The 27,431-nt window shown below is 39.4% G+C and overlaps 4 protein-coding genes across 5 annotated transcripts; 1 reads left to right on the top strand and 3 right to left on the bottom strand.

Annotated features, from left to right (window-relative positions):
• The first annotated feature begins 1,070 nt into the window (after nucleotides 1–1,070).
• LOC114153244 (zinc finger X-chromosomal protein) lies at nucleotides 1,071–9,657 on the top strand. Its single transcript, XM_028031641.1, has 7 exons — nucleotides 1,071–1,393; nucleotides 4,538–4,634; nucleotides 4,806–5,120; nucleotides 5,581–5,730; nucleotides 5,840–5,968; nucleotides 6,138–6,281; nucleotides 7,084–9,657. The coding sequence occupies exons 2-7, from the start codon at nucleotides 4,568–4,570 to the stop codon at nucleotides 8,382–8,384; spliced, it is 2,106 nt and encodes a 701-aa protein (XP_027887442.1). The 5' UTR covers nucleotides 1,071–1,393; nucleotides 4,538–4,567; the 3' UTR covers nucleotides 8,385–9,657.
• Nucleotides 9,111–10,644, bottom strand: LOC114153257 (lipocalin-like; the record flags this gene model as incomplete). The annotated part of the gene is made up of 4 exons (XM_028031655.1): nucleotides 9,111–10,055; nucleotides 10,131–10,241; nucleotides 10,318–10,407; nucleotides 10,458–10,644. Coding segments are annotated over 4 exons (690 nt in total), but the record flags the coding sequence as incomplete, so codon positions are not given.
• A 1,712-nt stretch (nucleotides 10,645–12,356) lies between these two features.
• Nucleotides 12,357–17,477, bottom strand: LOC114153245 (palmitoyltransferase ZDHHC23-like). 2 transcript variants are annotated; one of them, XM_028031644.1, is made up of 5 exons: nucleotides 16,582–17,477; nucleotides 15,530–15,657; nucleotides 14,078–14,692; nucleotides 13,121–13,288; nucleotides 12,357–12,926 (listed from the first exon to the last, which is right to left on the bottom strand). In XM_028031644.1, exons 2-5 carry the CDS (start codon nucleotides 15,646–15,648, stop codon nucleotides 12,653–12,655), a joined length of 1,176 nt encoding a protein of 391 aa, XP_027887445.1. In that variant the 5' UTR covers nucleotides 15,649–15,657; nucleotides 16,582–17,477; the 3' UTR covers nucleotides 12,357–12,652. The 2 variants fall into 2 exon arrangements, with proteins under 2 accessions (XP_027887445.1, XP_027887444.1); XM_028031643.1 differs by having other exon boundaries at nucleotides 15,530–15,683.
• Nucleotides 17,478–20,695: 3,218 nt separating this feature from the next.
• LOC114153696 (V-type proton ATPase catalytic subunit A-like) lies at nucleotides 20,696–27,111 on the bottom strand. Its single transcript, XM_028032396.1, has 15 exons — nucleotides 26,955–27,111; nucleotides 26,390–26,487; nucleotides 25,936–26,064; nucleotides 25,568–25,782; nucleotides 25,331–25,468; nucleotides 25,090–25,241; nucleotides 24,821–24,983; nucleotides 24,315–24,423; nucleotides 23,689–23,811; nucleotides 23,422–23,536; nucleotides 23,102–23,165; nucleotides 22,815–23,018; nucleotides 22,457–22,551; nucleotides 21,421–21,592; nucleotides 20,696–21,339 (listed from the first exon to the last, which is right to left on the bottom strand). The coding sequence occupies exons 2-15, from the start codon at nucleotides 26,469–26,471 to the stop codon at nucleotides 21,247–21,249; spliced, it is 1,854 nt and encodes a 617-aa protein (XP_027888197.1). The 5' UTR covers nucleotides 26,472–26,487; nucleotides 26,955–27,111; the 3' UTR covers nucleotides 20,696–21,246.
• Nucleotides 27,112–27,431: the final 320 nt, after the last annotated feature.

Genomic DNA, 27,431 nt, shown 5'->3' on the forward strand with positions numbered 1-27,431 from the left:
CATGTCAATTTCTAAACACCAGGGAGACATTTTGAACCTACTTTGACAACTTGTGAGTTAAAGAAATGTTATTTCTTTAACTGAGTAACTAATGGGTAGTTACTCAGGACAGCACATAGCACAAGGTTTAAAAAATTAACTAATCTGTTACATGATCAAGTTTTCTAATGCTTTAATTTATTTGCAGTCAATGGAAAGTTGGTGCCCCCTGCTTGGTGGTTAGAAAATTAAGAATGTATATATATTGCTTTCAGAGAGGTGCTGCATTTTATTCCATCCTATAATTTTTTTCTAAGTCGTTCAGTTTGATGGGATGGTGGCTAGCAGAAGTAGGGGAATGTTCAGGTACCCCTGGTTTGATTATAGGTCCAAAATCTGCCATATGAGAGTCTACTGGTCTGTCATGTGATACTAATCGATGGAAAGGATGTAACAGAGACAGATGAAGCTTAAATCAACTGAAGCAAATGAAAAAGAGCACATACCTATATAGATTGACTTGGCCAAAAAGATGCATGTCAAAACTATAAAATGTTGCAATACTGTTTCAAAATGTTTCTCATTATTGTCGGTCAAAAGAAAGCTTGTTATCTACTGAAGTGGTACTTTTTAAAATAAGTTCTAAGAACCACCAGCTCAAAGCGTGTGTATATATATATATATATATATATATATATATATATATATATATATACTTTTTGAGGAGAAAAATAAAAATAAAACCACTTGCTCTTTTTATTTTATTTCACCTTTATGTGCTCTCTTGTTTTGTTCTGTTAGATTTACCTCCCATAAAACATGTTTTTGAAAAAGTTCAAGGTGTGTGAGTACTCCAACAAGACATTGTGAGAGATAGGTGCTCCTATTTAAAAGCTGTCAGCTGTAGTTTAAAAACAATATTTTTGTCTTTAAAAACTGAAAACTGAAACGTAAATTAGGTTCCTTGTTTGCCCCATGATGTTTGGTGAAAGTAGAATGGTTTTAATCAAGTTACAGTCACTTTTGGTTTTATACTGAAGAAACACCACGCAAAGCTTTGTCACAATTCAGCAGACAGGTCTTCACATCATGGCCTTTTTGGTAGCTTTCGGGTGATTTCCACCTCAACTCTTCCGCATTTTCCTGCCGCTCTCGGGCTGTGACGTGTCGTGCTGACGGCGGCCTCGGAGCTGGAGAAGCGGGGGGCTGTAGCAGGACACTGTCTGGCTTCAGACGTCCTGCTTCGTTTTTCAGCGGTGTTCCAGAAACTACCCCCTCACCCCTCCTTCTCTGCTCGTTCGCGGCCCGCCCAAATCACACAAAATTCCCGACTGAATCCTGCCCGAGTCTGGGGGAACCAGGCGGCCTGGGAAGCCGTGGAGCGGACAGAGGCCATCCCTGCAGCATAAATCTGGTACGCGGCTTTCTTTTGCTCCCGGATCGCCTCTTGCTTGAGCGATGTCTTCGTCTTAGTGCGTTTGTGGCTGTTTGAATTTGTTTGCATTTTATATTTTAATTAAATTATTTAATGTAAACGCGAGGCCGCTCAGGGCTGGGCCTCTTCTTCCCGGGGCCCGGGCCTAATTGAGGCCGTGATTGGTAAAGCAGGCCTATGTTGTTAGCCAGATGGCTAGTTAGCCATCAAGCTCACCGAAAGTTCAGTATCTGCACTCGCAATTTTTCGTTTTTGTCTTTGATAGATAAAGAGTTCTACAACTGTGGAGTAAAATTGACTTAAATTTAAGTATATTTAACAAAACCTTTTTGTTAGTAAGTCATTTTATTCACATTCAAGTTAGCATTCCTCAGACACAAGGCTAACAAAATGGCGGACGCTTGTGTGTTGAACAGTGGTTGTAGAAAAGGTGTGTTTAGCACTTCTCTTGCTAGCTGCAGACCTCTGCAGAGATGTATACCCGTGAACAATGAGCTTAACCCGATTTTCTTCCGGGGTTTTTGTTCTGCCATTGCACATGTAATGCTGTCAGCTCTTTCTAAACCAGTTTTTTCAGTGGCAGTCGGACTTTGCATTTATTATTGTTCCATTGGTCAGTTGGGCATGGTGCCTTTATTTATCTCAAAGGGCTTTGTGTTTGGTTTAGACTTGTGCACGAAACTAACAAAGTTAATCCAACCACTCGTGTGAGTTTTAATACATAGTGTTGACATCTTTAAAGAGGAGTGATGCCCTGTTGTGTTGCTCTCCACGCATCGTTGTCACCTTTTTTGCCCACCTAGAGGTGGGGGATGGTACATTCAGTAAAAATTGGCACCTCAGTTACACCGTTTTTTGTTTACATCTCTGCGTCTTTCTTCTTTGAGGAGATTTATATCCCATGTGATCCCATCTTCTTCCCCGTGTTAAACATTACACTTAAGGCTTTAAGTGTCATCTTGGTGAAATTTACCTTGGGAAATAGAGTGGAGATTATGGTTTCATTTACAAGCTTACCTTTGCAACTGAAACGTGATGTCTGTATTATTAAACCCACTCTTCTAATTGTGTTATGCGTTCAAAAACTGATTTTAAGCAAATTTGACACACCGTGTTTCAATTTACTAATCTATACATAAACGTTTATCAAATATACTGTATGTCAAAGTATTTTTGACAAGTGTTAATTACTTTTGCATTGATTTTTTTAGTTGGACACTGCCCTATTACATGTCAACAATTTTTGGCAACTAATCCTGAACGAAAGGATTAGTTGTGGACGTATGTGAATTGTTTATTCCTGATCAGAGTGATAGTTTTACTCAGTTCGTCTTCAATGTTTTCACTTTATTCCTTTCTTTAAATGTACGAGTAGACATCAAATTAATACAAGGGTCCAGTGTGGACAGTACAGTTTTTTTTTCTACAATGTTCCATTAGAATCTCTCTTACAGCACTTGGTGAGCTAAGAAGGAAATACTCAGTTTGTTGTATGTCAGAATATTATTACTTAGATTATGCAGCTACCAAACTATTTGCACAAATTTGACCATTTAAGTAGCATAAAGTTGAAACAAGGTCTTCTCATTTTTTCTATCCTCACTTTCTGACATCAAATCTTTTATCTTTTAGGTCAGTTGGGACAAAAGCAAATTCCTAAACACCACAATGAGATATTTTGGTATCTATTTTTATTCCAGAAGTTTCTAACAATAGAAACTTCTGGAAACAATTTTTTATGGTACTGAAATCAGGAATCAAATGTTTTCTTATCCTGAACCAACTTTATAGATACAGTGGCAGCATTTTAATGGTCATTCACTGGAAAGATACCAAATCCTATACTTAAAAATACTTAAGAATTCTTAAGTATACTTAAGAATACTTAATACTCTTAAGTATTAAGAGTAATTAATACTTAAGTCTTAATTACTCTTTTTTTATTACTAAAAAATAACTAAGGAAAGCAGTGACATATTTGTTTCTTTTTACAGTGTAAACACATAAGTGATATTTGAATGGTAAATGCTTGACATTAAAATCACAAAGGACTTATCAGATGCAAGATTTGGGAGGCCATTATATTGAATGTTCAGCATTTGTAGGCTGCAACTTTAGGTCTAGATGGTCTCTCTGCCTTTGATGCCTAATTTTGCTATTGTTGTCCAGACCAAAAACATGCAGACACAGGTTGCCCTGCTACCATTCATCTATAGTGATTTTTCTCAGATGCTCCTGAACAAATGTGGTTTTCAATCATGCTAAACATTTAATCTGTTGAGAATGTTTCAAATGTCAGTGTTTTAATTTGCCCATGGTTGTAGTTTTTACAGCATTTCATAGGTTAGATACAAATATAAATATGTACCAGCATTTTTATGCTTACAGCCTATTGGTTAAAAATGGCAATAAAAGCTTATTATAGTCAACTGATAATATAAAAAAAGGATTATCTTTTGTTCCTAATACCCTATTAACAGGACAGCTAATTGACCAGTCTTTGTTGTAAACTATATTGTATTAAGTTCTCAAACATGTTTCAGCTAAAATCAAAAAGACGATGCCTTCATCCCACTGGGTTGTGATATTTTATTTTCATGATGCTTATATTTATTGTTTATTAAATAAATCAAACCAATTTTTGATGAGGATGATGCAAGATGGAGATTCTGCTTTACATTTTACCTCATCGGGTATCTAAAGTTTTCCTTTCCTGTTGTGTATGGAGAAAAAAAAAAAAACTTGATACAGAGGTTCACACGCACACTAGTCACATTAAAATCTGTCAAATGGGTACAGTTGACCCTGGATGCCTGCCTAACGTTTTTTCCTGTTCCAATTAATTTTTTTAACTTTTAAACTGTAACGCATAATTCTAAACTTAATATAATCAAAACTTTTGGTTTTATGATGGGTTTTACTCTTATATTTTGATAATTTGGGCGACTCATTTACAATGCTACTGAGATGCAAAAAGACTTTAGGGCATATAGATTTTCTTATGGCACTCCTAATACAGTGTAATAATTATTTGTTGACCATTTTTTACATTTTTTCACAAGAATTGCTCTTCTGCACTTATTTTTCCAGCTGCATTTTAACTGCTGCATGTTCTGCTTTCAGCTCCTCAGTAACAAATGCAGCACGAGGACAATGGATGAGGATGTCACAAGGCTTGCAATACATGCTGAAGAGCCTAAAATAATAATACACGGATCGGGTAATTAGACATGTTTATTTGTTTTTATATTTACATCTCTGACTAAAAGTATTTTAGGAGTGTTGTTTCTAGGTAGAGGATGTACATATCCACTTTGACTTGTAGCCTTAGAACTTGTATAATAATTTCGGGTCCTTGGTGTTATCCTGTTAAATGATTATCTTCTTGCAGATGACGGTTGTGCCGGTGGGCAGGAGTTTGTTGTGGAGCTTCAAGAGACTGTGTTGGTATCAGAAGGTGAGGGTGAAGGCATGGCAGTTCACAGATTTGCCCCAGAAGAGCTCGTCATCCAGGATGCAGTTGAAGACGTAGTTTCTGAGTATGTGCATGGAGATGAAGATGAAGATGTTGCTGTAGAAACCTGTGTGATGGCTCTAGAGGGTGAAGAGGAAGGCGTTGCCATGGGAGACATCCCGGAAGATGGGCTGGACCCAGAACAGCAGGATGACGACCAAGATGGCTGTGGAGATTATCTGATGATATCCTGTAAGTTTACTGCTCTGCTTTGCATTTATTAGAGATTCAGCTTTCAGTTTTTTATCTTGATTTTTGTTTTGAGATTTGATCAATCCCCACTTAAGTTATTTTCATTGATTCATAAATTAAACTTTAATAATGACCATAAAAATCAGTTCAAGGTTCCTTGCACATTTTAATTTAACAGGAAATTACGAACTTGATCCCATTTACACATTAAAGCATATTTCCCAAATCTTTATCTGTTTTTCTTTTAAACTCCAAACAAGAACATGGTGTTTTGTTGAAGGCTGAAAAACATTTTCATTTCTGAAACACAAAGAAAATACATGTTTCAGTATTTGACCCTCCAATTACATATTATCGGTGAAAAGTTGGTTGATTCTAATCGTTGATGGTTTTTTTGGTGTGCCTAGGGCTGTAACGTAATAGCTATACTACATTAATGTTTATGTATTTATGTACGTAGTGGACGAAGCTGGAAAAATGGTCTCTGAGGATGGAACTGAGGTAACTGTGGAAGGGGCCGTGGAGGACCAAGAAGTGGAGAAGGACGAAGATGGACAAGAGGTGATAAAAGTGTACATCTTCAAGGCGGATTCAGGAGAGGATGACATGGGTAGGAACTTGTTTTTTTTTTGTCTGAGCAATATTTAGAACAAAAAAAAAACATTAAAAAAATTATTTGCATCAAACAAAACTAGCAAACGCAATATACCTTTCTACAGGAGAATCTGTCGACATCAGTGATGGAGATGCAGAGAGCGTCGCACTAACAGAGTCTACAGGCCAAACACTCAGAGAGAAGATGGTTTACATGTCTGTCGGGGATTCTCATCACAATCAAGGAAATCATGGTGAGTCTTATGGATCAATTGGGCATGAACCGTGAAAGTAAAAAACGGGGAGGTTTTTGTGGACACTGCTCTTGTCTTTTGTTTGGCAAAAAACAAAAACTGGATATTGTACGTTATCCATGGCTCACAGTATTGGCTTTGTGTAAATGAAGTTTTGTTGGTCCTTCAGGTATAGAGGACAGCGAGGGCTGTGAAAACCGAAACGGCGCTGCCAGTGCACTGCTGCACATCGATGAATCAGACGGGGTCGATGAAATCAATAGGCAACGCAACAAGAATAAGAGACGATCAGAACATCGGCAGGTCCAGACAGGTACGGAGGAAAAACCCGAATATTAATTTTCATATCCACACTCAAAACCAATTTTTTCACTCATGGAAAAGATAAAACTGGCTACATTTTAAAGAAATATTTTTTTATTTTAATTACTTAGGTCTTGAACTTATTCCACTATTTTACAGTTCTATTTTTTTTTTAGCTTTTAGGGATATAATTTTATTCATCTACAATTGATATTTAACATTGATGGAGCGTCTTAGTTAAATGCAATTAATTTTCTTTAGTTGCTTATCAGACTTTGAAAATAAACTGTTTACTCAAATATGTATATAGAAAATGTGTGCAATGCCCTGCAAAAGTATTCATATGCCTTGAACTTTTCACATTCAGTGACAATATAAACACAAACCTCAGAGTAATTTATTTGGTGGTGTATCATAGACCAACACAAAGTAGTGCATTACTGTGGCGTGGAGGAAAAAAGGTACAACTGTATTTTAAAAGTCACTTAATTAGTAAATCGTCCTGCCACGTTCAGTTGAACTTCAGTACAAATGGAGCTGCTTCGAAAACCCCTAAGGTTTGTTAAAGAATATTAATGAGCAAACAGAATCATGAGAAACAGGGAGCACACCACATAAGTTGGATTGTAAACTTATGTTTTGGTTTGTCACAAAACTCAAAATATATTAAAGAATATGGTTGTGAAAATATGGAAAATGTGAAAGGAGTATGAGTACTTTTATAAAAACACTGTTTTATGAAAATGAAATAAAAAAGTGACTCTTCTCAAACAAGTAATTTACCATGTTGTCATTTGTCTGTTTTTTTCCAGCCATTATCATTGGTCCATACGGCCAGCCGCTGACAGTTTATCCTTGCATGCTCTGTGGTAAAAAGTTCAAGTCGAGAGGTTTCTTAAAGCGACACACTAAGAATCACCACCAGGACGTTCTGACCCGCAAAAAGTACCAATGTACAGACTGTGACTTCACCACCAACAAGAAAGCCAGCCTCCACAATCACATGGAGGTGCACGCACTGAGCAGCAAAGCCCCTTTCGAGTGTGAGATGTGCGGTAAAGAGTTCCACCAGCAGGGGGCGCTGTTCTCCCACAGGCTGCAGCACCACCACCGGGAGCCCAAAGCCCAGCCACCTCCTCCACCCACTAAGATGCACAAGTGCAAGTTTTGTGACTATGAAACCGCTGAGCAGGGACTGCTCAATCGACACTTGTTGGCCGTCCACAGCAAAAGCTTTCCTCACATCTGTGTGGAATGTGGGAAAGGCTTTCGGCACCCGTCAGAGTTGAAGAAACACATGCGCACGCACACCGGCGAGAAGCCTTATTCCTGTATGTACTGCGACTACAAGTCGGCAGATTCCTCCAATCTCAAAACTCACATCAAGACTAAGCATAGCAAAGAGATGCCGTACAAGTGCGAACGCTGTTTCCAGACCTTCGCAGAGGAGGAGGAGCTGATGCAACACGGACTGACTCACGAGGAGAATAAGACCCACCATTGTGCCCACTGTGATCACAAAAGCTCTAACTCCAGTGACCTGAAACGCCATATCATATCTGTTCACACCAAGGACTATCCACACAAATGTGCGGTGTGCGGAAAGGGCTTCCACCGGCCATCTGAGCTCAAGAAGCACTCTGTGTCTCACCGCACTAAGAAACTCCACCAATGCCGGCACTGCAACTTCAAAATCGCAGACCCCTTCATCCTCAGCCGCCACATTTTGTCTGTCCACACAAAAGAGCAGCAGGCCTCACCTGAAAAGAGTGAGGCGAAAAGGACAGAGACGCACACTCCCGTTGCGGCCCCTAAAAAGTCTGCACCGAGTGGCTCGGGTGGGTCCGGCCCACCAGCCAGGGTCAGTGCGGCCAGCTTAGCCAGCAGTGTGACTGTTGTTATCGGCAAAGGACAGAAAGAGAAAAGAATTTACCAGTGCCAGTACTGCGACTACAGCACCGGGGACGCTTCGGGGTTTAAGCGGCACGTGATCTCCATTCACACAAAGGACTACCCACACCGCTGCGAGATTTGTTCCAAAGGCTTCCGACGGCCCTCGGAGAAGAACCAGCATATCATGCGTCACCACAAGGACGTAGTGAAAGCAGAGTGACTCTGACTGAGCCAAATACTGTGCCAGAACAAAGACCAACATCAGAAACGCCCATCACACACCTGAGTCCTTGCACACTCACAGAAACTGTGTGGTGTGTTCGCTCTACTTTTGTCCAATCTGTTGTTTTTGCTCTTTCTAATCCTCAGCCTTATGTTTCTTCGCAGACGTATACTCATGTACATACCATTAAGTCTCTGACAGAGTTAGCACCCTCCTCTTCCCCTTCTTCATAGACTTGCACTTTTTAACTGCATGTCCCCTGCTGGTGACTGTGTGCATGGCAGTTTGTCTTTTTGTAGATACACATTTTTGGATTTGGCAGGTAGCAATCAGTTCTCGGTCAAAATCGGTCCTAATGATTTGTCTTAATCGAAGTGTAATTTTCAAAATGTTTGCATCATTCTTTTAAAATATACTTTTAACCAAACAGAGATATGGATTAGCCACATGTTCTAAGTAGCACTTGTGAAATTCAGTTTGTGTGTGTGAATGAAAGGGAGAAGGCCATAAAAAGTCCCCCTATGTTGTGCTTCCTGGTGCTTTGATCCCACCGATATGTAACATAATGGTTTTGTTGTGGTAACAAAAACAGAACGGTATCAAAAATCATTCTGTGTCCACCACAATCATTCAATTTACCTGTAAAAGAAGTGGACGCTCTATGGTTGTGATTTAACGTCGACATATGCACATGAATCGCTGTGCAATCAATGCTTTACTTTATGTCCAATATTTCTGTTTCTTGTCTGTAAATGTGCTCAGTTGCCCGGATCAAGCGGAGACTAAGCCCTAAATTTCAGTGTTTCAATCTTTTAATTCAAACAAGGGAGAGAAACCCAGTGAATTTCAAAGTTGATTTGAGTGAAATGTATTTTGGGAATCATACAGTGTATGTGGTGCTGCAAATCTGGATCTATGAACTGAACTGTGTTTTCACCATCACAGATGTACTTTCGCCAGTAGAAAATGGAAAATGTATATCTTTTTAGATGCAACATTCAGATGCCAGGCGCTGGTGGTGTATGCGTATTATGGCTTTTTACATCCTTTAACACCTTTGATCATTTCTGTTTTTATATTTATTTCACTTACAACTCGTTGTATAGTTAAGTGTAACTAGACTTCTATGGGACGTAAATTATTGTTTTGTATACAGATCTGTACAAAGCGTGTAGATGTAAACACTTGATAAAAAGGAAATCCGAATTGTGTTGTTATGGATGTACGTCTGCGTATTTGTTAAAAAAAGATAATAAAGCAAAGTATTTTAGCTGTTTCTTTTATTTTGCTAATAGAACTCAATTATGATGCTCGGGTAAATGGAACAGTAGAGTCGTTGCAAAGCAAAGTAACTGAAGATGATGTTTTAGCCAGTAGCTTTGATAGATGAATATTTCCACAGCAAAGGTAATGATCTGCAGCTCGAATCACCGACATGATGACTAGGGGAGGAAATTAAGCAGGTGGGCACTCGGCTGTGGAAAGCAAAAGAGATTAAATTGATTAGTGTTTGCATTACTTTAATGTAGTTGGATACAAAAACAGGATCCAGTGATTTAAAAGTACCGTTTTTAGGAAGGAAAACAATGTTTTCAGCCAGAGTGCCAGCGTCCAAGGCGAGTTGTTTGAATTTCTCCTTCACGTTGGCACTGACTTCATCTCTACGGCCTGGAAAGGTCACAAAAAATGAATCTACTAAAGATATGGCGACACAAAATGTAGCACTGCTAGTGAGGTCTTTACCATAAAGGTGGATGATTTTGTTGACCTTTTGTTTCGTCTTGATGTCGTAAACCAGTGCGTAGTCATCATACTTGACGTCCACCACAATTATGTCATTCTTACTGCCCCAACCTAACAAAAGCAACAAGATGTCAGTGTGTCTGTTAGAACCGCGTTACTTTGGTGTGTGCATTGTACTTAAGCTCACTGACAAATGTAAACTTCCCAGGCATGTCAGTCTTTTTGGCCCGGTTGCTCCTTCTCCAGCAAGAGCCGTCGGCGCTGCAAGAAGATGCAACTCGTTTGTGATTCATTTTCTATGTTGCTTTCTCTCTCGGTGTCCTCGACTGGCATATGATAGATCCACGTCTCCCTCTGCAGTTGATACTAGTGTGGCAACGCCCATTTTCATTGTATTTTTGATGTTGATAAACCACTTGCTGTTGGTAGCGAATCCGATCAAGTACCACTTCCCTCCTACCAGTTGAAGCAAACAGAATATTAAAAACCATTCGTTCAATATAACCTTGAGATGTTATTTTTGCTTTTAAAGGGGTAGTGTTATGCATTTCCAAGGGATAGTGCCATTTTATACCACAATCAAGTTACTATGTTACCTTCTGTTCTAAAAATGCTGTATGTATCAAACGTCTCTTGAAAGAAATTTGACACCTTGAAATTAGGTCCGTGTCTCTTTAAGAAACTCCTCTTTCTGACATGCCGCCTTCAGCATGTCCTCACAAAAATGCTTCTTTATTAAGTCATTTACTACCGTTCTTAGAACAAGTAGTTGGTATGATGAGCTCAGCAGATGCAGTTTCAACAGATTTTTGCTAATGGCTGCTGCTGCTAGTCTGAAGGAGCTAAATGGGGAAGGTGTGGATACAAAACCAGGATTCAGTGATTTACACGTAGGAGCTTTGTAAGAGCAAGTGTTTAGGCACCTAAAATGGTAGCCATGGGAGATTAAAGGATTTATCAAACACATGAAAGAATCAAAGCAACAATCTGCATGTTTTTGGTGAAGAAATAACATGAAATAAAACTCAGAAAAAATAATTTTACATAATACTCCCCTTTAAAAATAATATTACCTATAAAGTGTGTAAACATGGATTGGGGCATTGCAACATAAAGAAAATTAGACATCATCTGAAAGAACAGCTGGTTGCTGGCCCTCTGCTGCTCTTGAATTAACTGGAAATGTCTTTCTTCAGCTTGTTGCTGCATTTTTAAGAAGTTCTTGAAAGAGCCAGACTCCTGCTTCATTCTTTAGCATTCAGCCTCATCCAATTTTCTCTTCTCAGCCAGGTGAGTCTCAAACATTTTCTCAAACCTCTTTCCCCTTTGTTCATAAAGCAGGGAGCTGGTGGTGGGTGGAGAGCCATTTCTGTTCTCAGGTTGCATTCACATTCACAACCGTGCCAAGAGTTCACTTCAACCAAAACCCAGTGAATCAGAATTTGCTTTTTTATCCTGCATTAGAGTTCAAATTTACATTCACACCTCTCCTAAAGAACCGGACTTTCTAGAGAGACGAACTAGAATTCGATTAAAACGGACGAAAGGGAGTGTGAATGGACCCCGAGTTGCATAAATGGGAGAAGTTTCAAAGAGTGACCTGATGGGGGCAGCAGAGGACAAACTATTCGGGTTCACATCTGCTGGAGTTGAGGGAACAATAAGTTCTGAACTGAGTTTTGCAAAGGAGAGGGAAATCTATTTATTTAAAGATTTATTAAAAACTGTTCTGTCAAGAAATAACAAGATAAAACGGATGTTGAATGTTGCATTAAAATACACCTGAGTCATTTTTCATTTACTACTTAAGAGTTTACAAGTTGGATACAGCAGCTGGTGGGGTCATCACTCCCTTTGGATCGGAGAGCTACAGCGTTCTCCAAAGACTTCCATCTTTGAACAGACATTAGCGAGTTTCAGAAACTACTTCTAGCAGTTTTTAACAGTTTCCCTTCTGAATATATGGGGGATGAAGATTAATGGTATTATAAAACTGAATTTCATTAAAAACATGACAGAACTTTACAGAATGCTACATAAATAAAAGAAAGTATTAATCACTACTGCACTTTTCAGCTTAGAGAATAGCTAAAACCGTTTATATCCGCTGCGGTTCAGTACTGTGTTGTGTTGAATGCTAAATACTTAAACACAATGTGAAACTAAAATGCATTTAACCATCTTAAAGGTAAATGCTGCACAGCTTTTACCAAGTACAGTCTTCAACCTTTTCTAAAAAATTTATTGAATTAATCATTACATCTTTGCTTCTGAAACATGCATTTATTTAATTTCAATGCAGAGACGTACATAATAAATAATTTCCCTTTTACAAGCCATGAGCAGAGCAATTGTTCACCAAAACATGCACGTGTGTGTGCTCTTTTTTTAAACACAAGAATGTTTATATTCTCCTGCAGTCTTGTGCAAATTAAAACTATTGTCAGAATCATATGCCGAATCACAAGCTCTTTAAGCTGCACTGAGAGTCTGAAGCGGTTTTAATAAGATTGTAGAAGAAACTAGACCAAGTGGGTGGGGCTGGAGTGAAGACTCACAGAGGAGTCTGCCATTGTGAGAAACTCAGCCCAGTTCTGATAGAAGCCACGTGAATACTCTCCGGTGTCGATGACAAGTCCCCACAGGCGGCTCTGGCCCTTCTTGTTCCTCAGAGCCAGCTGAGCCTCACGCCCCGTCACGTTGAAGCTGATGTTCAGAACCTGCACCACCAGAAGGTAGAGCAGTCCAACTGTGATTATACTGCTGTACCAGCAGCAGGTGAAGCAAAGGGCTGTGCTGTAAACACACACAGAGCAAACATAACAATACAACATATTGTGTAACATGTAATGCCTACGAACAATGATTCATACGTTTAAAAAATTAAGTAGATTTCTGCCTCTGCTGCCATTTTACAGCTTTTCCTTATCATACAACAATCTGTTGAGTTTTGTCATTTTTGTCCCCTGTTTTTGAAGAGTCTGCAGCACCTTGGCTGGGTGTAGACGCCGGGGCAGTAGAAAAGGGCCGTCATCAGATACTGATGAGGACAGAGGCTGCGGAGCACCAAACCGATCCCGTAGACGGAGGTCAGTACAAACACACAGAGGGTCTGCAGGAAGCTGCGGTGGTTTGCTTGTCCCACGCAGCTGTTTATCCTGCAGCATCTCAACATGCAACACAGACAGACAGGTTAGAGGATGGAGACAAGATGCAATTCCACATTTTGTCATGTCGCAAACAGAAACCTCAATGTGATTTACTGAATCAAATTAGTGCACAATTGCAGAGAGGAGGGTAATTTACCCATGGTTTTAAAACAAAAATGCTCATGAAGAAAAAAGTGTTACTTTTCATACCCCAAAATAAAATTGCTAGTTACCTAATTAGTAAACAGAGTCCTGCTGTGTGTAATTTATTCTCAGTATAATTAGAGCTTTTTTGTGATGATGTCAGAGCTTTGGCAAAAGTAACTATGCAATAAGTTTGCGTTCATAGAGAACTCACATATATACATGTCACACTTTCTGATCTCTTCCTTATTTTTGAGAAAATAAAATAAATCCATTTGTAATGTTTTGTTTTTCACTTGAATCATTTTGTCAACGGGACTGCAAAATTACTGCTAGATGACATGCTTTATAAAACACCTAATTGAAAACAAAAGTGTGTTTTTCCAGTTTTAAGCAATTTTTAAAGACATGATGCAGTTCCAGATTTGCATCACGACCATAAACTAAATTTTTTGATGATTTTGTTACATCGAAATGTGACCAACAAAGTTGACTTTCTACTACTATATGTTAGAATGACTGGTCTGCAGCTTGTTTGTTGCACAGATATTAACAGAAGTTATTGCAGTTAAAAGATTTGTAATCTTGGTTGGGAAAATCAGCAAAATAAAAGAAAAAAAAGCCACAGATAAACTATTTTAAAGGAAGACCCACCAGACGCAGTGGTGGTCCAGACGCTGAACACACGATCCACATGTTCTGCAGTGTCCAGCACGCGGGGGTCGCATTACTTTGCACACAGGACACAAGCTCCATTTTGTTGTTGGGGGATATTTGCTTGTCTGTTCTGCGGCTGTTGCCTGGATAAATCCATCAGAATGAGTAAAGTCATCTTCTGCGTCCGTCCTCTGACGATTTGCTTCATGGTGAGAGGCAGGGACAAATCCTGGACCTCTCTTAGTGTAAATGAGTGAAACTATAGTGAGAATCATCCCAGTGGTCACAACACACGCCTGCAGTGGGCTGACATCCCCGCGGGGTAAAATCTCCACAATGAAGAGATAATACATGTAGGCCAGGGAGTAGAGGGCAAGGGTGAGGAAGAAGAGGGTGCGCCTCTTCCTTTGATGGGTGGCGTAGTAGTAAGACAGCACCAGGATTGGCAGAGCAGTGAGGATGGTGATACCGAGGAGGTAGTGCAGCGCTGCAGCTTTCAGCAGGAGAGGCAGCAGCAGCAGAGCCGGAATCATGGAGATCTCCAGCTGGTTGATCATGGTCCTAAGCACAGGAGACTGGAGCCCATATGAAGGTGGTTTCTCCTTCAGCCACCTAAGAAAGGCACAAGAAATCAGACTTAAGCAACAACAATATACTGTACATTTTACTGTATTTTGACATGCTGAAAGTTTTCAGGCTAAAATCATGGTATTTGTTTCCCTATCACTTTGTTCTCAAATTAAAATGTTCCATCTGTTGAAGGCTATAGCAAAAATGCTAATTTTCTATAGTTTTGATAATATAATTTTTAACATAATCAACATATTCAAAAGCAAACACGGTGTCAGTAATCCTAGAAACAGCTCAAAACTGATTTAAAATCAAAGAATGAAGGAATTATTAAATTTTTGTAAGCGGTATCCAGGCTGTTTTTTAAACAGTAACTATTTCTCAAATACAGATTTTACGCAGTGAATACATGTGCTTGGAGCTTTAACAATTGCAAACTTATGCTGCTGCATAAAGAAATGTACGCATTATTTTATGCTTTTTATAATTTGGATAATAAATGCCAAAGGAAATTGTGAAGGGTGGTATATCTGTTTCCTGTTCTTCTTATATGTATCTGAATAAAGCTGAGACAAACTGGCAACCAGCGCAGGGTGTATCCCAAAAAAGAACCAGCACCTCTACAACCTTGAACAGGATCAAGGAAGTATAAAAAAACCAATGGAGTGTTATTTGTCAGGGTGGGATGGGCTGGTTTCAGTCTGTCAATGAATATACGAGAAGTAGTAGATAATCAACTGATGGGCTTTGCTTCAGTAGGAATAGAAGGACCTCTTCTAATAATCAAAGAAAAAAAAGTATTTTAAAGACTTTCTTGGCTTGCTGGTTCATCCTCACAATTTTTCGGCACCGTAAAAACAGTTTCATCACATGCCGTACCTATTGAACGCTTCATCCAGATCTTCACAGTCACAGCAACACCTGTACAGGTAGATGTCACATTCACAGCAACACATGGGATCATCTGGCTCTGGAGGCTTCAGCTTCTCCCATTTCATAGTGACCTGCTAAAGATCCCACCGATGTTTAACTACTTTAAAAGAAAATGCAATCATTAAAGCAGAGGCAAAAGCATATAGATAAAAATGTGTCATCTAAATGGCTAAAAACATCAGGAAGCAACGTTTCTAGCAAATAAAAATCTAAAATAGTGTGACAATTCCAATAATTACTATTACAAAAGGCTGACTTCAGAAACCACCTACTTAGAAAACATTAATCAGTTAAATTGATAGACACACATCTAACTTGACTCTGTTGGATAGAAAACTCTGTGCTTGTTACGTTCATTTGAGAAAGATGAGTAATGTTAAAAAAAATAATGCTGGAAACGAAAGCTGTGAGTTTTATTTTGGGTGTTGTCATGTGAAGGAGCAGAAACAAGAAGCGATCTTGCTTACATTACATTACGCGATACATTAGATAAAAATATATGTGATATATAGCTGTAGATCTATAAACCAGATGCACAGATGACAGAAACAAAATGGTTACAGTGAATAAATGGATTAAATGCATTCCAAGCTGCTATCAGAAGATTAACTACGTAGTTTTTGTTTAAAAACTAAAATAAAGCATAAACTTCAAATACTTCTGATTGCTTTCACGTCCTTGGAGATTCAAATATAATTTGTTAAAACAAGGCCACTGTGTCTGCAGAGACTAGCTATCTGGGCCAGCAAACCTGAAGCCCTAACACTCCGAGATGTCCTGGAGTTATTGTAGGGGCAATGTATTTAAAAAAAAATTACTCAGACTTACATGAAGAATGCATCAAAAACAAAAGGATAAATAATAAATATAGACCAGTTTAGAAAAATGTCAAATTTGACTGTATCTGATGAAGATTAGTGCGAGTCGATTATATTTTAACGGCATTGAAATGCCAAGAAAAACATTCGCAAACAAATCAACAGTTTCTGTTTACTTACCTTTTGCTTTTGAGCAAAATGTAAAGCTCGACAGAGTTGGATTCACTTATTCCAAGTGTAAACGATGAGTGATGATGAAGAAACAAAAATAAGAAATGACCTCTTGTCACCAAGCTCCTTCTGTGAGTGATTGAAGGGAAAGATGAACAGAGCAGCCTAGTTTCTCACCAGTCATTTGTGTTGGGAAAAAAAAAAAAGAAACTGGCATGTTTCAGCCCTGGTGGAGCAGCAGCAGCAGCAGCAGCAGCAGCAGCAGCAGCAGCGTGTCAGTGCAGGGAGATGGTTTCCATTGCTCAAATTCCCATGGAGGAAGTGTCCCAACAGAAGGCAGCTTTAATTCCTCTTGACAAGTGGCTTGAATATCATGTTGCATCTACCGGCTCACGTAACTTTGAATAGTTTACAGGTCGTCCTCTGGCATACGTGATCCCCTGTCAGTTGTCGTTTCAGATTTTAATACTGGCATGCTTGGTAAATATGGAAGCCCCCTCTACGGGTTTGGGCCGCCAAGGAGGAAAAGGTGGAGCCTCAGCTGAGCAAGGGGGACTGGGGTGGTCTCTGCTGAGGTGTTCAAAAGCTGCATCGGCAGCCCTGATGATCCACACCCGGCTGGATGAGGTGTGCATGAGGAACATGACAGGCACTCATATGATGAGAGAGTGATCGTTGATCCACGAGCAGCCCCACCCTCATGGATCACATTTCCTCCCACAAGACGTTTGACCTTGCAGCTCCCACACAGAAAACTATGTTGAAAGTGTTGGTGTGTGATCTGTGCTCTGATGTGTGTGTATTCTTATACATTTTTGCGTGTAAATGTTTCGCTTGTCGCACCTCTTTTCACTTAAAGTGACAATGTGGTAAGTGACCCCTGCAGCGACGTCGGCCTCTGATTCCCCCCCCTCCCCCCACCCCGCTCTGTGGTGCTTACAAGATGGCTCGGCTTCACGCTCGTAAACACCTCAGCAGCGAGCTTGCAAAACTATTCATACCCCATTGAACTTTTTGACATTTCATCACAATACGGCCACAATCTTTTATGGCTTAATTTTGTTCATGTAGAAGTTACAGGGGACAGTCCGACAAAAGTACTGCATCAATTTAAATGGAAGTGAAATGCTGCATGTTTGCAAATCTCCAACAGTTGAAGACCAAAAACTTCTTTGCATTTTTATACTGCCCCCCCTCACTGGATAATCTCCTTTTCTGACAGCTGTTTTTTTTCATGGGGGATATGGTTGTTGCATCTAAAACGTATGTCTTTGTCAGTTTTTATTTGGAAATCACTTGTAGCTCAGTCAGATTGGATGGGAAGCATCTGTAATTTGTAAACATACATGTTTAACCTTTATCACGTGTTTTTTAACTGGATTTAGGTCTGGACTCTGCCTTTCTAATAGATGCTCTTTGGCCTTGGACAACCATTTATAGCTCTGGGTTTATGCTACGGTGGAAGGTGAAATTCTGTCCTTGTAGCTTCCAACAAGTTGTCTTGTCTTGTTTTTGTCTCAATCCATCTTCAAATCAACTCTAACAAGTTTACATAACCCTAATAAAAAAACATGCTCACAGCATGTAGAAAACCAAAGGAACTGCAAAGACATCGTTAAGTAAACTAACAGATAACAGCAATTACCAAAATGTTTGTAGTCAAAAACAAGATGGCCGACTGGGGATAATGGCTTGAGTAACTGCAGTATTTGTCCATAAAAGAATTCATAATAAAGTTTTAAATTCCTGCACACTATTTCATGCTTTTGTTTTTTTTTTACAAATTAATTTCTCTAATGAATCTCTCAGGCCTTCACCAAAACATCTGGATTTATGCCAAGGTGATTTGAGATAGACTCTTTTTCTAAGCACTATGTCAGTGGATTATATTTTGCAATATCAGAGTAAATGGAGCTTAGTTTTAGATTTTATTAATTAAAAGAAAAAAACATGTATAGTTTTCTTCCACTTCACAGCTATGTTCTACTTTATGTTGGTCTATCACATAAAATCTTGAGAAAATACACTGAAGTGGGACTGTAGCATGGAATCTAAATAAAGTCAAGTGGTAAAAAGATACTTTGGCAAAACGCTGCATCCATCTAGCTTTACATCACCACTAAACGGGGCAAAAGAGGAAGTATGGATCATAAGTGTTTAATGCAGGCCTCACTGTGTTAACAGGCAGCTGCATAAGAAATGAGAAAGCACTTCGGCGCCTGGAGGATTGAGCTTCCTGGAAGCTACTAGAACAAATCAAAGTTATTAACTGGTCTCTATATGAGACATTTTGCCATAATGTTTTTTTTTTCTAATTACTTCAATTTAGCAGCAGACCCATATGGTACATGGTTTTCACAGGAACAAACACGATTATTTTTTTTCTAATTTTCCCTCCATAACTTCCCCAGACAATCATTACAAACCAAAGAATCGGAGGTGGAGATGCAGGTGCATTATGACCTGTAGGCTGGTGTATTCTCAGCCCTTAATGTCTATATAAATGTGCGTCTAGACAAACTGAATCAATGCAGGCGAAAAGATGCTGCTCTTGGCTTTACGGCTTCCATTAGTCTTAATGGAGCCCGGAACCTGAGATAACAGCTCTAAACCAATTTGGAAGATGCTATGCTATGCCTCTGAAGCAGCAGTATGTGCTGAAGTCCACCGCTGAGATAAAAATGTTTACTACTGTACAGTATTGTGCAAAGGTTTAGATGCATGTTTCTTCTATATTAGGTTCTCATGATTGTCCACAAAGCTCTTGCAGAGTTTTTTTTTCTTTTTAATAGAACACAAAAGCCTTTTTGAAGATTTCTGTCTCCTGATCTTCTCCTAGGATTTTTCTTCCAAGATCAGACCACGACAAGAGAGGGATCTTTGACCATTTCTTTTTGCACAATCTCTCTGGATCATGGAGTCCTGATTCCTCTCTCATGCCCTCTTCTCCTAATCTCACCCCACAGTTTTCTAGTGGATTTTAGGTCTGAGAAGAGCTTATGGTCTTTATTTATCCTGATATTTCTGAGATTCTACCATGTCATGCACTCTAGCAAGGTTTCTAGGTCCTTATGAGGAGAAGGACCTTAGTTTCTCCAAATCAGTTTCCACTTTGATGTTAATGTTTTGATGATGATGGATTCAAGAAAGCAAAAGAAAAAGCTAAAACATCCAAGGTGGTGAGTAATTTTTTTAGGGAATGTAGACATTGTCTCATTTAGTTTAATGATAAAGCCAGACAGCCACTGTCAATTAAATCTCATCAAACAGTGGCCAATTTTAAACAAATGCATGTGAAAAGCGAGTTCTTAATGTGTTAAGCTACCATGGAGGATTTTTCAAGTCACTTAGATATAAAAACTGTGTGTACGCCACCTAGTGGGAAGATCTGCAATATGTATTTGATCCCAAAAACTACAAAATGGGAAGTTTGAACTTGTCTGGAAAAACAAGGTGGTAATATTATTAATTACAACCTCCTCCTTCTTCCAACTACTTAATATTGATATTAACTGGAATGTGACAAACAAAACTTAATTGTGAGGTTAAACATGCACAGGAGGGAAATGTAGTGACCCAGTAGTATCCAGTCTTTCAGTCAATGAGCTACATCACAAGACCAAAAGTGAGGATTGCAGTGTTGATATAAAGGTAAACTGAGAACTTCCTAGATCAGCTCTTTCTTTACCCTATCAGGCTGGAGTTAGCACCAAAATTGCTCCATCAGTCTCTCCCTCCATCCCTCATAAACAAGATGCCACTTGAGACAAAAGGTGACCCCTGATTCAAAGGAATCAGTTGCAGCTGTTTTAGTTGGTGAACTATGACTACAGATTTAAAGAAACTGAAAATGCAAAACATCCCAGCCATCTTATATCTTGAGATTATGTTCATAAACAAAAGCAGGATTGGGGTTATGGCTGGTGGAGTTTTACCTGTAATGAGAACAAATTCAACTTAAAAGTATTCCAGGCATCCTACAGTCTCACAAATTGAGACATGATCACAATGCCGTCTCTCACCAACAACACGGAAGAAAACTTTTCTGGGGAGGTGAGGATGTATTTCTCAAATACTCAGAGAATGTGATAAAAATCTCACTTCAAAATCAAACTTTGAGGTATTTTTTGGTATTTATTTTAAAGTACCATTTGTTTAAACACAAACTAAAAGATTATTTCATTATTCATTTTTACATATTATAGCAAGTGTAGAGTAAACATCACAATCACCCGCAAGAGGTAGGAGGCAAAAAAGATTAAACCCAACTGACTGCACCCTGAACACTGTCCCTTTATTCATCTGCATGGTTTAAATTGAGGTTTTAAAAATCTGCACCGTTTATCATTTCAAGAAAAAAAAGAGACATCTTCATTTTCACTCTGATACAAGTGCAACTGCTGATCAAAGCCCCCAGGTTTTAACCTTTGGCCAAAAGCAGGCTTGAAAGTCTCCACACAACACAGCAAATGTTCCAGCAGCAGGTTTTAAATCAAATAAAATTCCAAAGTCCAAAATGAGACGAAAATGTATGATAATCCTGGAATGTTTGAGGTAATGTAAACACAGAGAGAATGTTCACACAAATGAGGAGGACAAACACAACACGGGCGGGCCAACGATTCTGGACTATATGCTTCGGCTACTTTGGTGTAGAGACAAGAAACTGGAGGCTCATTCCTCGAGGGTCCGGAAGGCATTCTGCATGTCCTCCAGTAGCTGTGCATATTCTGCCCTGATCTTAGCTTCTCCATCTTTAACAGGGTCCTGAGGAAGACACACAACAACTTCATTTTTCCAATGTAAATTCCTAAAATACATAACAAATCAAACCAAAACTAAATGTACCTTGAACTTCATGGAGCTGACCCTGTATAGGATCTCTCCCATGTGCTCTCGGATCATGGCCCAGGTGATCCGGTTGTCGCTCTGAGCCGTGGACTCCACTGCGTGTCGGGCCATGTCGTAGAACGCAATCATGTTTGAGAGGATGCCAACGGTTTTGTAAAAGGGGCAGAACCTGCGTGTGGAGGACAGAGGAATGTGTGAACCTTATCAGTTATGTAACAATCACATGAAGGAAACATTCACAGACTTGTTCCCGTCGTTTCCAAGCAGATCAATTTATTGGTTTATTTGTATAGCACAAATCAGCAACAAGGCAGTTCAAAGTGCTTTATATAGTAAAAAATTATACAGTAATCCAGGTCTGCTCTCCATCCCCAGAACCAGAACCAAACGAGGAGAAGCAGCTTTCAGCATCTATGCACCACAAATTTGGAACAAACTTCCAGAAAACTGTAAAACAGCTGAAACACTGACTTCTTTTAAATCTCAACTAAAAACCCACCTGTTTAGAATTGTATTTGAAATGTAATCAATTTTGTAATGATGTAAAGCACTTTGAAATGTCTTGCTGCTGAAATGTGCTATACAAATAAAATTTGATTGATTGATTGATTGATGAAACAAGCAGTAAACATTTTATTTAGTCAAATGCCATGACCAAAATCATCAAGAATAATCATCAAATATATTGGTCAATGTTCCCTTTATTATTAATCCAAGGAGGGTTTTTAGCCCTGATTTGATCAGCATCTGTGTATCATTAGGAGCTGATAAAACATATAATATAATATGTAATATGTTTAAAAATAAAAAGTAAGCAACTGTAATCAAATTTAGAAGCACAGAAAAAGTATGGCACTCATTGGAAATAACTTACTGAGACTAAAGGTGATTTACATCATGCAAGTTGTTCAGAAATGTATTCAACTTGGAAAAAAAGACGAAGGTATGCCACCCCAGGTATACGTATGGCAAAATAAGTACCCATAGTTAAGTTAAAATTTTAAAAATAAATAAAACTAGTAGGCGTTCTCACCTGTCATACGGGGTGTAGCCATTCTGCTGCAGGAAGTCATCCTTTATGAGCTTAGCTACTTCCAGAGTGATTTTATCAGTCTCAGCGAGAGAAGCCTGCAAACAAAACAAGATCTGTGCTTGTTGCATTCACACGGTCAGCAGCCATCAGCTGACCCAATGTTGGTCAGAATAAAAAACACAGGATCAGATCACGCTCACTGTTTAGTCACTGTGTACTAACGCATCAGTCACATGTAATAATTGCACGAAAGAGATTATGCATCGCTTCCCTTACCACACAAGCTGCAATTCATAAATGATCAACAGTTTTTAATCTGAGATTTGGTCACATGTTCTACCCTCTTGGTCGTCCTTACCTTGCCTACAAGCTGCACGATTTCAGCCAAGTCCTCCTCCTCCTGCAGAATCTCCTTCGCTTTTGTACGAAGTGGGACAAACTCTGGAAAGTGTTTGTCATAATATTCATCCAGTGCTCGCGTGTACTTGCTGTAGCTGATTAGCCAGTTTACTGAAGGGAAGTGCTTTCTCTGAGCCAGCTTCTTGTCCAAACCCCAGAAGACCTGGGAAGAACAAATAACGTCTCACACACGTTGAATCAAAAGGAGGAGGATCCACGACTGAGGCACCATAACCAGCAGGATACCTGAACTATTCCCAATGTGGCTGAAGTGACTGGATCTGAGAAGTCTCCACCAGGGGGCGACACACTAACAGGAATCACCAAATTAAAACAAGAGTCAGTCTGATAACTGATACAATGCAGATCAAGACTTTATGTCAACTCAATAAAAAACTAGAGGTAAAGATGATCATTACAGTCATGATGTTAAACGCTCCTTTTAACAAAATTTCTGAAAAGAAAATGTGCTTCTAACAATCTAACATGAATCAGAACTGATTCCAGTTGGGGTCAATAAGTAAAAAAACACACGAAAAACAAGAGCAATAGAAACATCGACTGACGCTCCAACGATGCTGACGCTGCCTTCTCTCTCTGGATTTCCCAGGCACTTCACACGTCCAGCGCGCTCGTAGAAGGAAGCCAGCCTGGCGCCCAGATAGGCAGGATAGCCACTGTCTGAGAGCAGGAGCATTCACATCATCAGTGTTTTTAGCAGCTCTTTAAAGATAAAGGCAATGCTGGTTTTTTTTCTGGTCTTGGTTATCTATGTTGGACAGACAGTCTCTGCACATGTAAGTAAATAAATACCATATGACCAGTGAACTCACCTGCAGGCATTTCAGCCAGTCTTCCAGAAATTTCTCTCAGCGCCTCGGCCCATCGGGACGTTGAGTCGGCCATCATGCTCACATTGTAGCCCATATCTCTGAAGTACTCAGACAGCGTGATCCCTGCAGAGTTATGAACAATATTATTAAATCTAATGGGTGTTTGGTCTACTAACCATGAACCACAAAACACTTTTTAGACAATATCTGTATATTTGAATTATAAAAAAAGAAACATGCTTACAAGATATCACTATCTGATTTTGAATATTATATTATCCGAATGTTTATGATTAACTTAAAACTGTGCAACTTGGGTGAAGGGTTTTACGTATTTTTTCACAAGCAAAACTTTCTCCTACTGTTCTCCAAATGTAACAATCATAATGGTCAAACTCTTCAGTTTATGTTTTATAAGTATACAAGATATGTGTTCAAAATGTAAGGTCCTTGTCTATGAGCGCATTTGCAAATTGTGATATTGCTTTTGAAGTGGTGGCTTCTTCCTTCCTGCATGGCCTTTTAGCTCAAGTCGTTAAAGACTTATTTTATTAACGATAAAACTCTCCTACCAGCTTCAAACACTCCCTGCACAAGGACTTGTTTTGGAGCCAACATGCACACACCTGTATAGATGGAAGCCTCTCGAGCGGCCACAGGCATGTTGGACGTGTTTGCAACCAGCGCTGTTCTCTTCATGATGCTCTCAACTTTGCCATCAACTTCCATTGTAAGCTGTTGAGCAAAGGAAACAGTAACATTACATCAGTTTATGTCGTCTTAACATGACGTAAGGAAGGACATTTCTGATTCACAGCCGACTATAGGAAACTCAACATGTGTTCTATCATATTTAGTTCTGGACTCTCACTAGGACATATATACAAATATAGAATATAGTTGCTTTTTTTTATATTCAACCCAGTGACAGCTTGCTTATTATTCTTTGTCTGTAGAATCTCAAATTTAAGGCGAAAAGATAAAAACCACGAAACAAACAAAAATAAATGCCATAAATGCCTAATGCAGCTACTGAAAACTAAAAGTGGCACATTTTTCTGAGTTTAAAAAGTCTAAAAAGTGTTCCAGTCACAGAAATTGCACATTAAAGCGTAAAAGTTGCTCCACCGACCTCTGGGAAATCCCGCAGCACTTCAGACATTTCATTGCCACGTTCTCCACAGCCCACATAGATGATCACGTCACTGTTGGAGTACTTTGACAGCGACTGCGAGATCACGGTCTTTCCGCACCCGAAGGCTCCAGGTATAGCAGTTGTGCCACCTTGTACACATCTATAGAAAGTTAAAATTATGGATGTTTAAACAGTTGACAAATAAATATTTATGAAACTAATTAATGTGATTAAACATATAATTCAATATCCAAAAAAGCACTCACGGGAAAAGTGCATCAAGAACTCTCTGGCCAGTCAGCAGTGGATGATTGGCAGGTAATTTCTCTGTTACCGGCCGAATTTGTCGTACTGGCCACACCTGGACCATGGTAAACTTCTCCTTTACTCCTTCAAATTCAAGCTCCAAAACAACATCCTGCACTCAAAAAAGAAGATCAAACGGAAACCAATACATCATTTGTTTCAAAACTCTGTAGCGTATTCAGCTTTATGAGCAGCGCTCACAGAAAGGTCGTAGTTCCCAGGTGGAGCCAGGTAGGTGACGGTGCCTCTGTTTCGAGGTGGAAGCAGGAGTTTGTGCTTAATTAAGGAGTTTTCAAACACAGTCCCGTAAATATCTCCGCCTGTGATGTGACTGCCAACCTATAGCCGGGAAAAGAAAAAAAACTAAGAAAATGACTCAGACTAGTTGAGAAATACAGTAGTATTTAAATCCAAAGTAGTAATGGGGAGATTTCCCACCCGAAGGCTCTGGCCAGGAGAAAACTCCCATTTGATGTCTCTGTTAAGAGCGCCGATATTTACTCCTCGTGGGATGTAGATACTTTGAGTGAGGTCATTAATGTCTTTTAGTGGACGTTGGATACCGTCAAAGATGGAGCCCATAATTCCCGGCCCCAGCTCTACGGAAAGGGGTTTCCCCGTTCGGAGGACTGGGTCACCGACAGACACACCAGCTGGAGCATAAAGTTAGGGGAAAACAAACACACGCACAAAGCCAAGGCGATCACAAGATGCTTTTAACACCATTCCATATGTTCCTTATTAAAAACAACTTGACCAGTGGCATTTAATGTAATGGAAGGTTTTTGTGGCAGTAGAAAGGATACACGTCTCTTCATACACCTGGATGGTCGCCATGTCACCCTCTAAACGAATGATTTCTCCAACCAGCTCGCTGTGGCCGACACGAACCAGCTCATACATGGCAGCTCCAGCCATGGCAGTGGCCGTCACCACTGTCAGTGGCAGAAGCAGGAATGAAAAAAACAAAACAAAAAAATACTCACTAAAGAACAAAAATTTTTTTTTACAATTATTTCTATTTTCTACATCTACCTGAATGCCGCTTAAGTTTGCCTATTTTAAATAACACAAAAAACCCAAACTAATCAAACTGATCATTGGATTAAAGTCCGACCGTTTTATGGTCATAATTAAAGGGATTGTTTAAGCCTCGTTATTACATTTGCTGTTGATAAATAACTTGTAGCAGAATTATTAGACAAAACACAGCTACTCTTTATGACACCATTGTAGTCGTGTTTGAAAAGTTGGGCAGACCTGGTCCTGAAACTCCATGAACATATCCAAACTGGCTTTCTCTCTCCTCATCCTGGATCTTAGGAAGCTTTGACGTGTCCATAGTTTTAATTTGCGTCCTGCAAAGAAACCCGGGGAGGTCAAGAGTTGACAAAGTTCATTTAATGTGACACAATCAGGCAGTTGAAACCGTTACATCATTTTAGAGTAATGAAAGTCATCGCTGAGTACGGAGAGGCTTAAGTTACGCAGTATCTGATCACTTGTTTCAGTTTTTTTTTTACTTATAGTACAGAATAGCAGAAGGATCGCAACTTCTAAACTTTTGGAGTGTCTGGAAAACGAATAGACAAGTTAAGCAGATCACAAACAAGCCTCAAAGGACAGATGGCTGTCTCATGTTTTGACTTCAAAGCTGATTTGTGCGTGAACGAGTCAGGTGACAAGCTAGCAGAGTCCCGACAGCCATGATACTCAGGTAAAACTAATTCACACAGGGTTGGGGCACCACATCACACAACGCTTTGACGAAAGACAAACATATCTGTGAAACTCACACCAAATAACGTCAATGTGTGAATATTACCTTAAACTGATATGAAGTTGTGCCCAGGTTTGTCTCTACTGTCGCAGGATAAGGAGGAGCTTCCCTGTGCTAATCACCTGCAAAGCACCGGGCTGTCACGGGAAGAAAACGTCTCCATTTTGGCTCAAGCAGCTTCACATTTCCTCCAATAGCACTGGCTGCGTCTTGAGCCATTATGGCGTCTGAAGAAAAACAGTTTCCCACCCTGTGCACTTCCGTCTTTCCACTCATGTATCACAGACGCATTACTGACCTCTGCTGGACAGAAGTGAAAACGCACATAACGTACAGTGCCTGTAAATGATATTCAATAAGAAATAAAAAAAAACAAGACGTAATGAGCTGAAGAACCGAGTAAAGAAAAAGAAAAAACAAACGAAAAAAAAAAAAAAAAAAAAGTGCATTTAAAAGATGTAATGTCTATTTAGGGACGTGAGGAAACGGTTTTGTATTGATCATGAGAAGGTGACACACAAA

This window comes from Xiphophorus couchianus, chromosome 11 (assembly GCF_001444195.1).
Source record: "Xiphophorus couchianus chromosome 11, X_couchianus-1.0, whole genome shotgun sequence".
In the NCBI taxonomy this organism is placed as follows: domain Eukaryota; kingdom Metazoa; phylum Chordata; class Actinopteri; order Cyprinodontiformes; family Poeciliidae; genus Xiphophorus; species Xiphophorus couchianus.

Coding starts and splice junctions, on each gene's coding strand:
- LOC114153244 (XM_028031641.1), top strand. CDS start 4,568: ATGGATGAGGATGTCACAAGGCTTGCAATACATGCTGAAGAGCCTAAA. Junction 5,731..5,839: donor TTCAGGAGAGGATGACATGG/GTAGGAACTTGT, acceptor ACCTTTCTACAG/GAGAATCTGTCGACATCAGT. Junction 6,282..7,083: donor ACATCGGCAGGTCCAGACAG/GTACGGAGGAAA, acceptor GTTTTTTTCCAG/CCATTATCATTGGTCCATAC.
- LOC114153245 (XM_028031644.1), bottom strand. CDS start 15,648: ATGAAATGGGAGAAGCTGAAGCCTCCAGAGCCAGATGATCCCATGTGT. Junction 13,289..14,077: donor CTGGACCACCACTGCGTCTG/GTGGGTCTTCCT, acceptor GAGATGCTGCAG/GATAAACAGCTGCGTGGGAC. Junction 12,927..13,120: donor GGCGTCTACACCCAGCCAAG/GTGCTGCAGACT, acceptor GTGTGTTTACAG/CACAGCCCTTTGCTTCACCT.
- LOC114153696 (XM_028032396.1), bottom strand. CDS start 26,471: ATGGACACGTCAAAGCTTCCTAAGATCCAGGATGAGGAGAGAGAAAGC. Junction 25,242..25,330: donor CTGGGAACTACGACCTTTCT/GTGAGCGCTGCT, acceptor TTTTGAGTGCAG/GATGTTGTTTTGGAGCTTGA. Junction 24,984..25,089: donor GTTCTTGATGCACTTTTCCC/GTGAGTGCTTTT, acceptor AACTTTCTATAG/ATGTGTACAAGGTGGCACAA.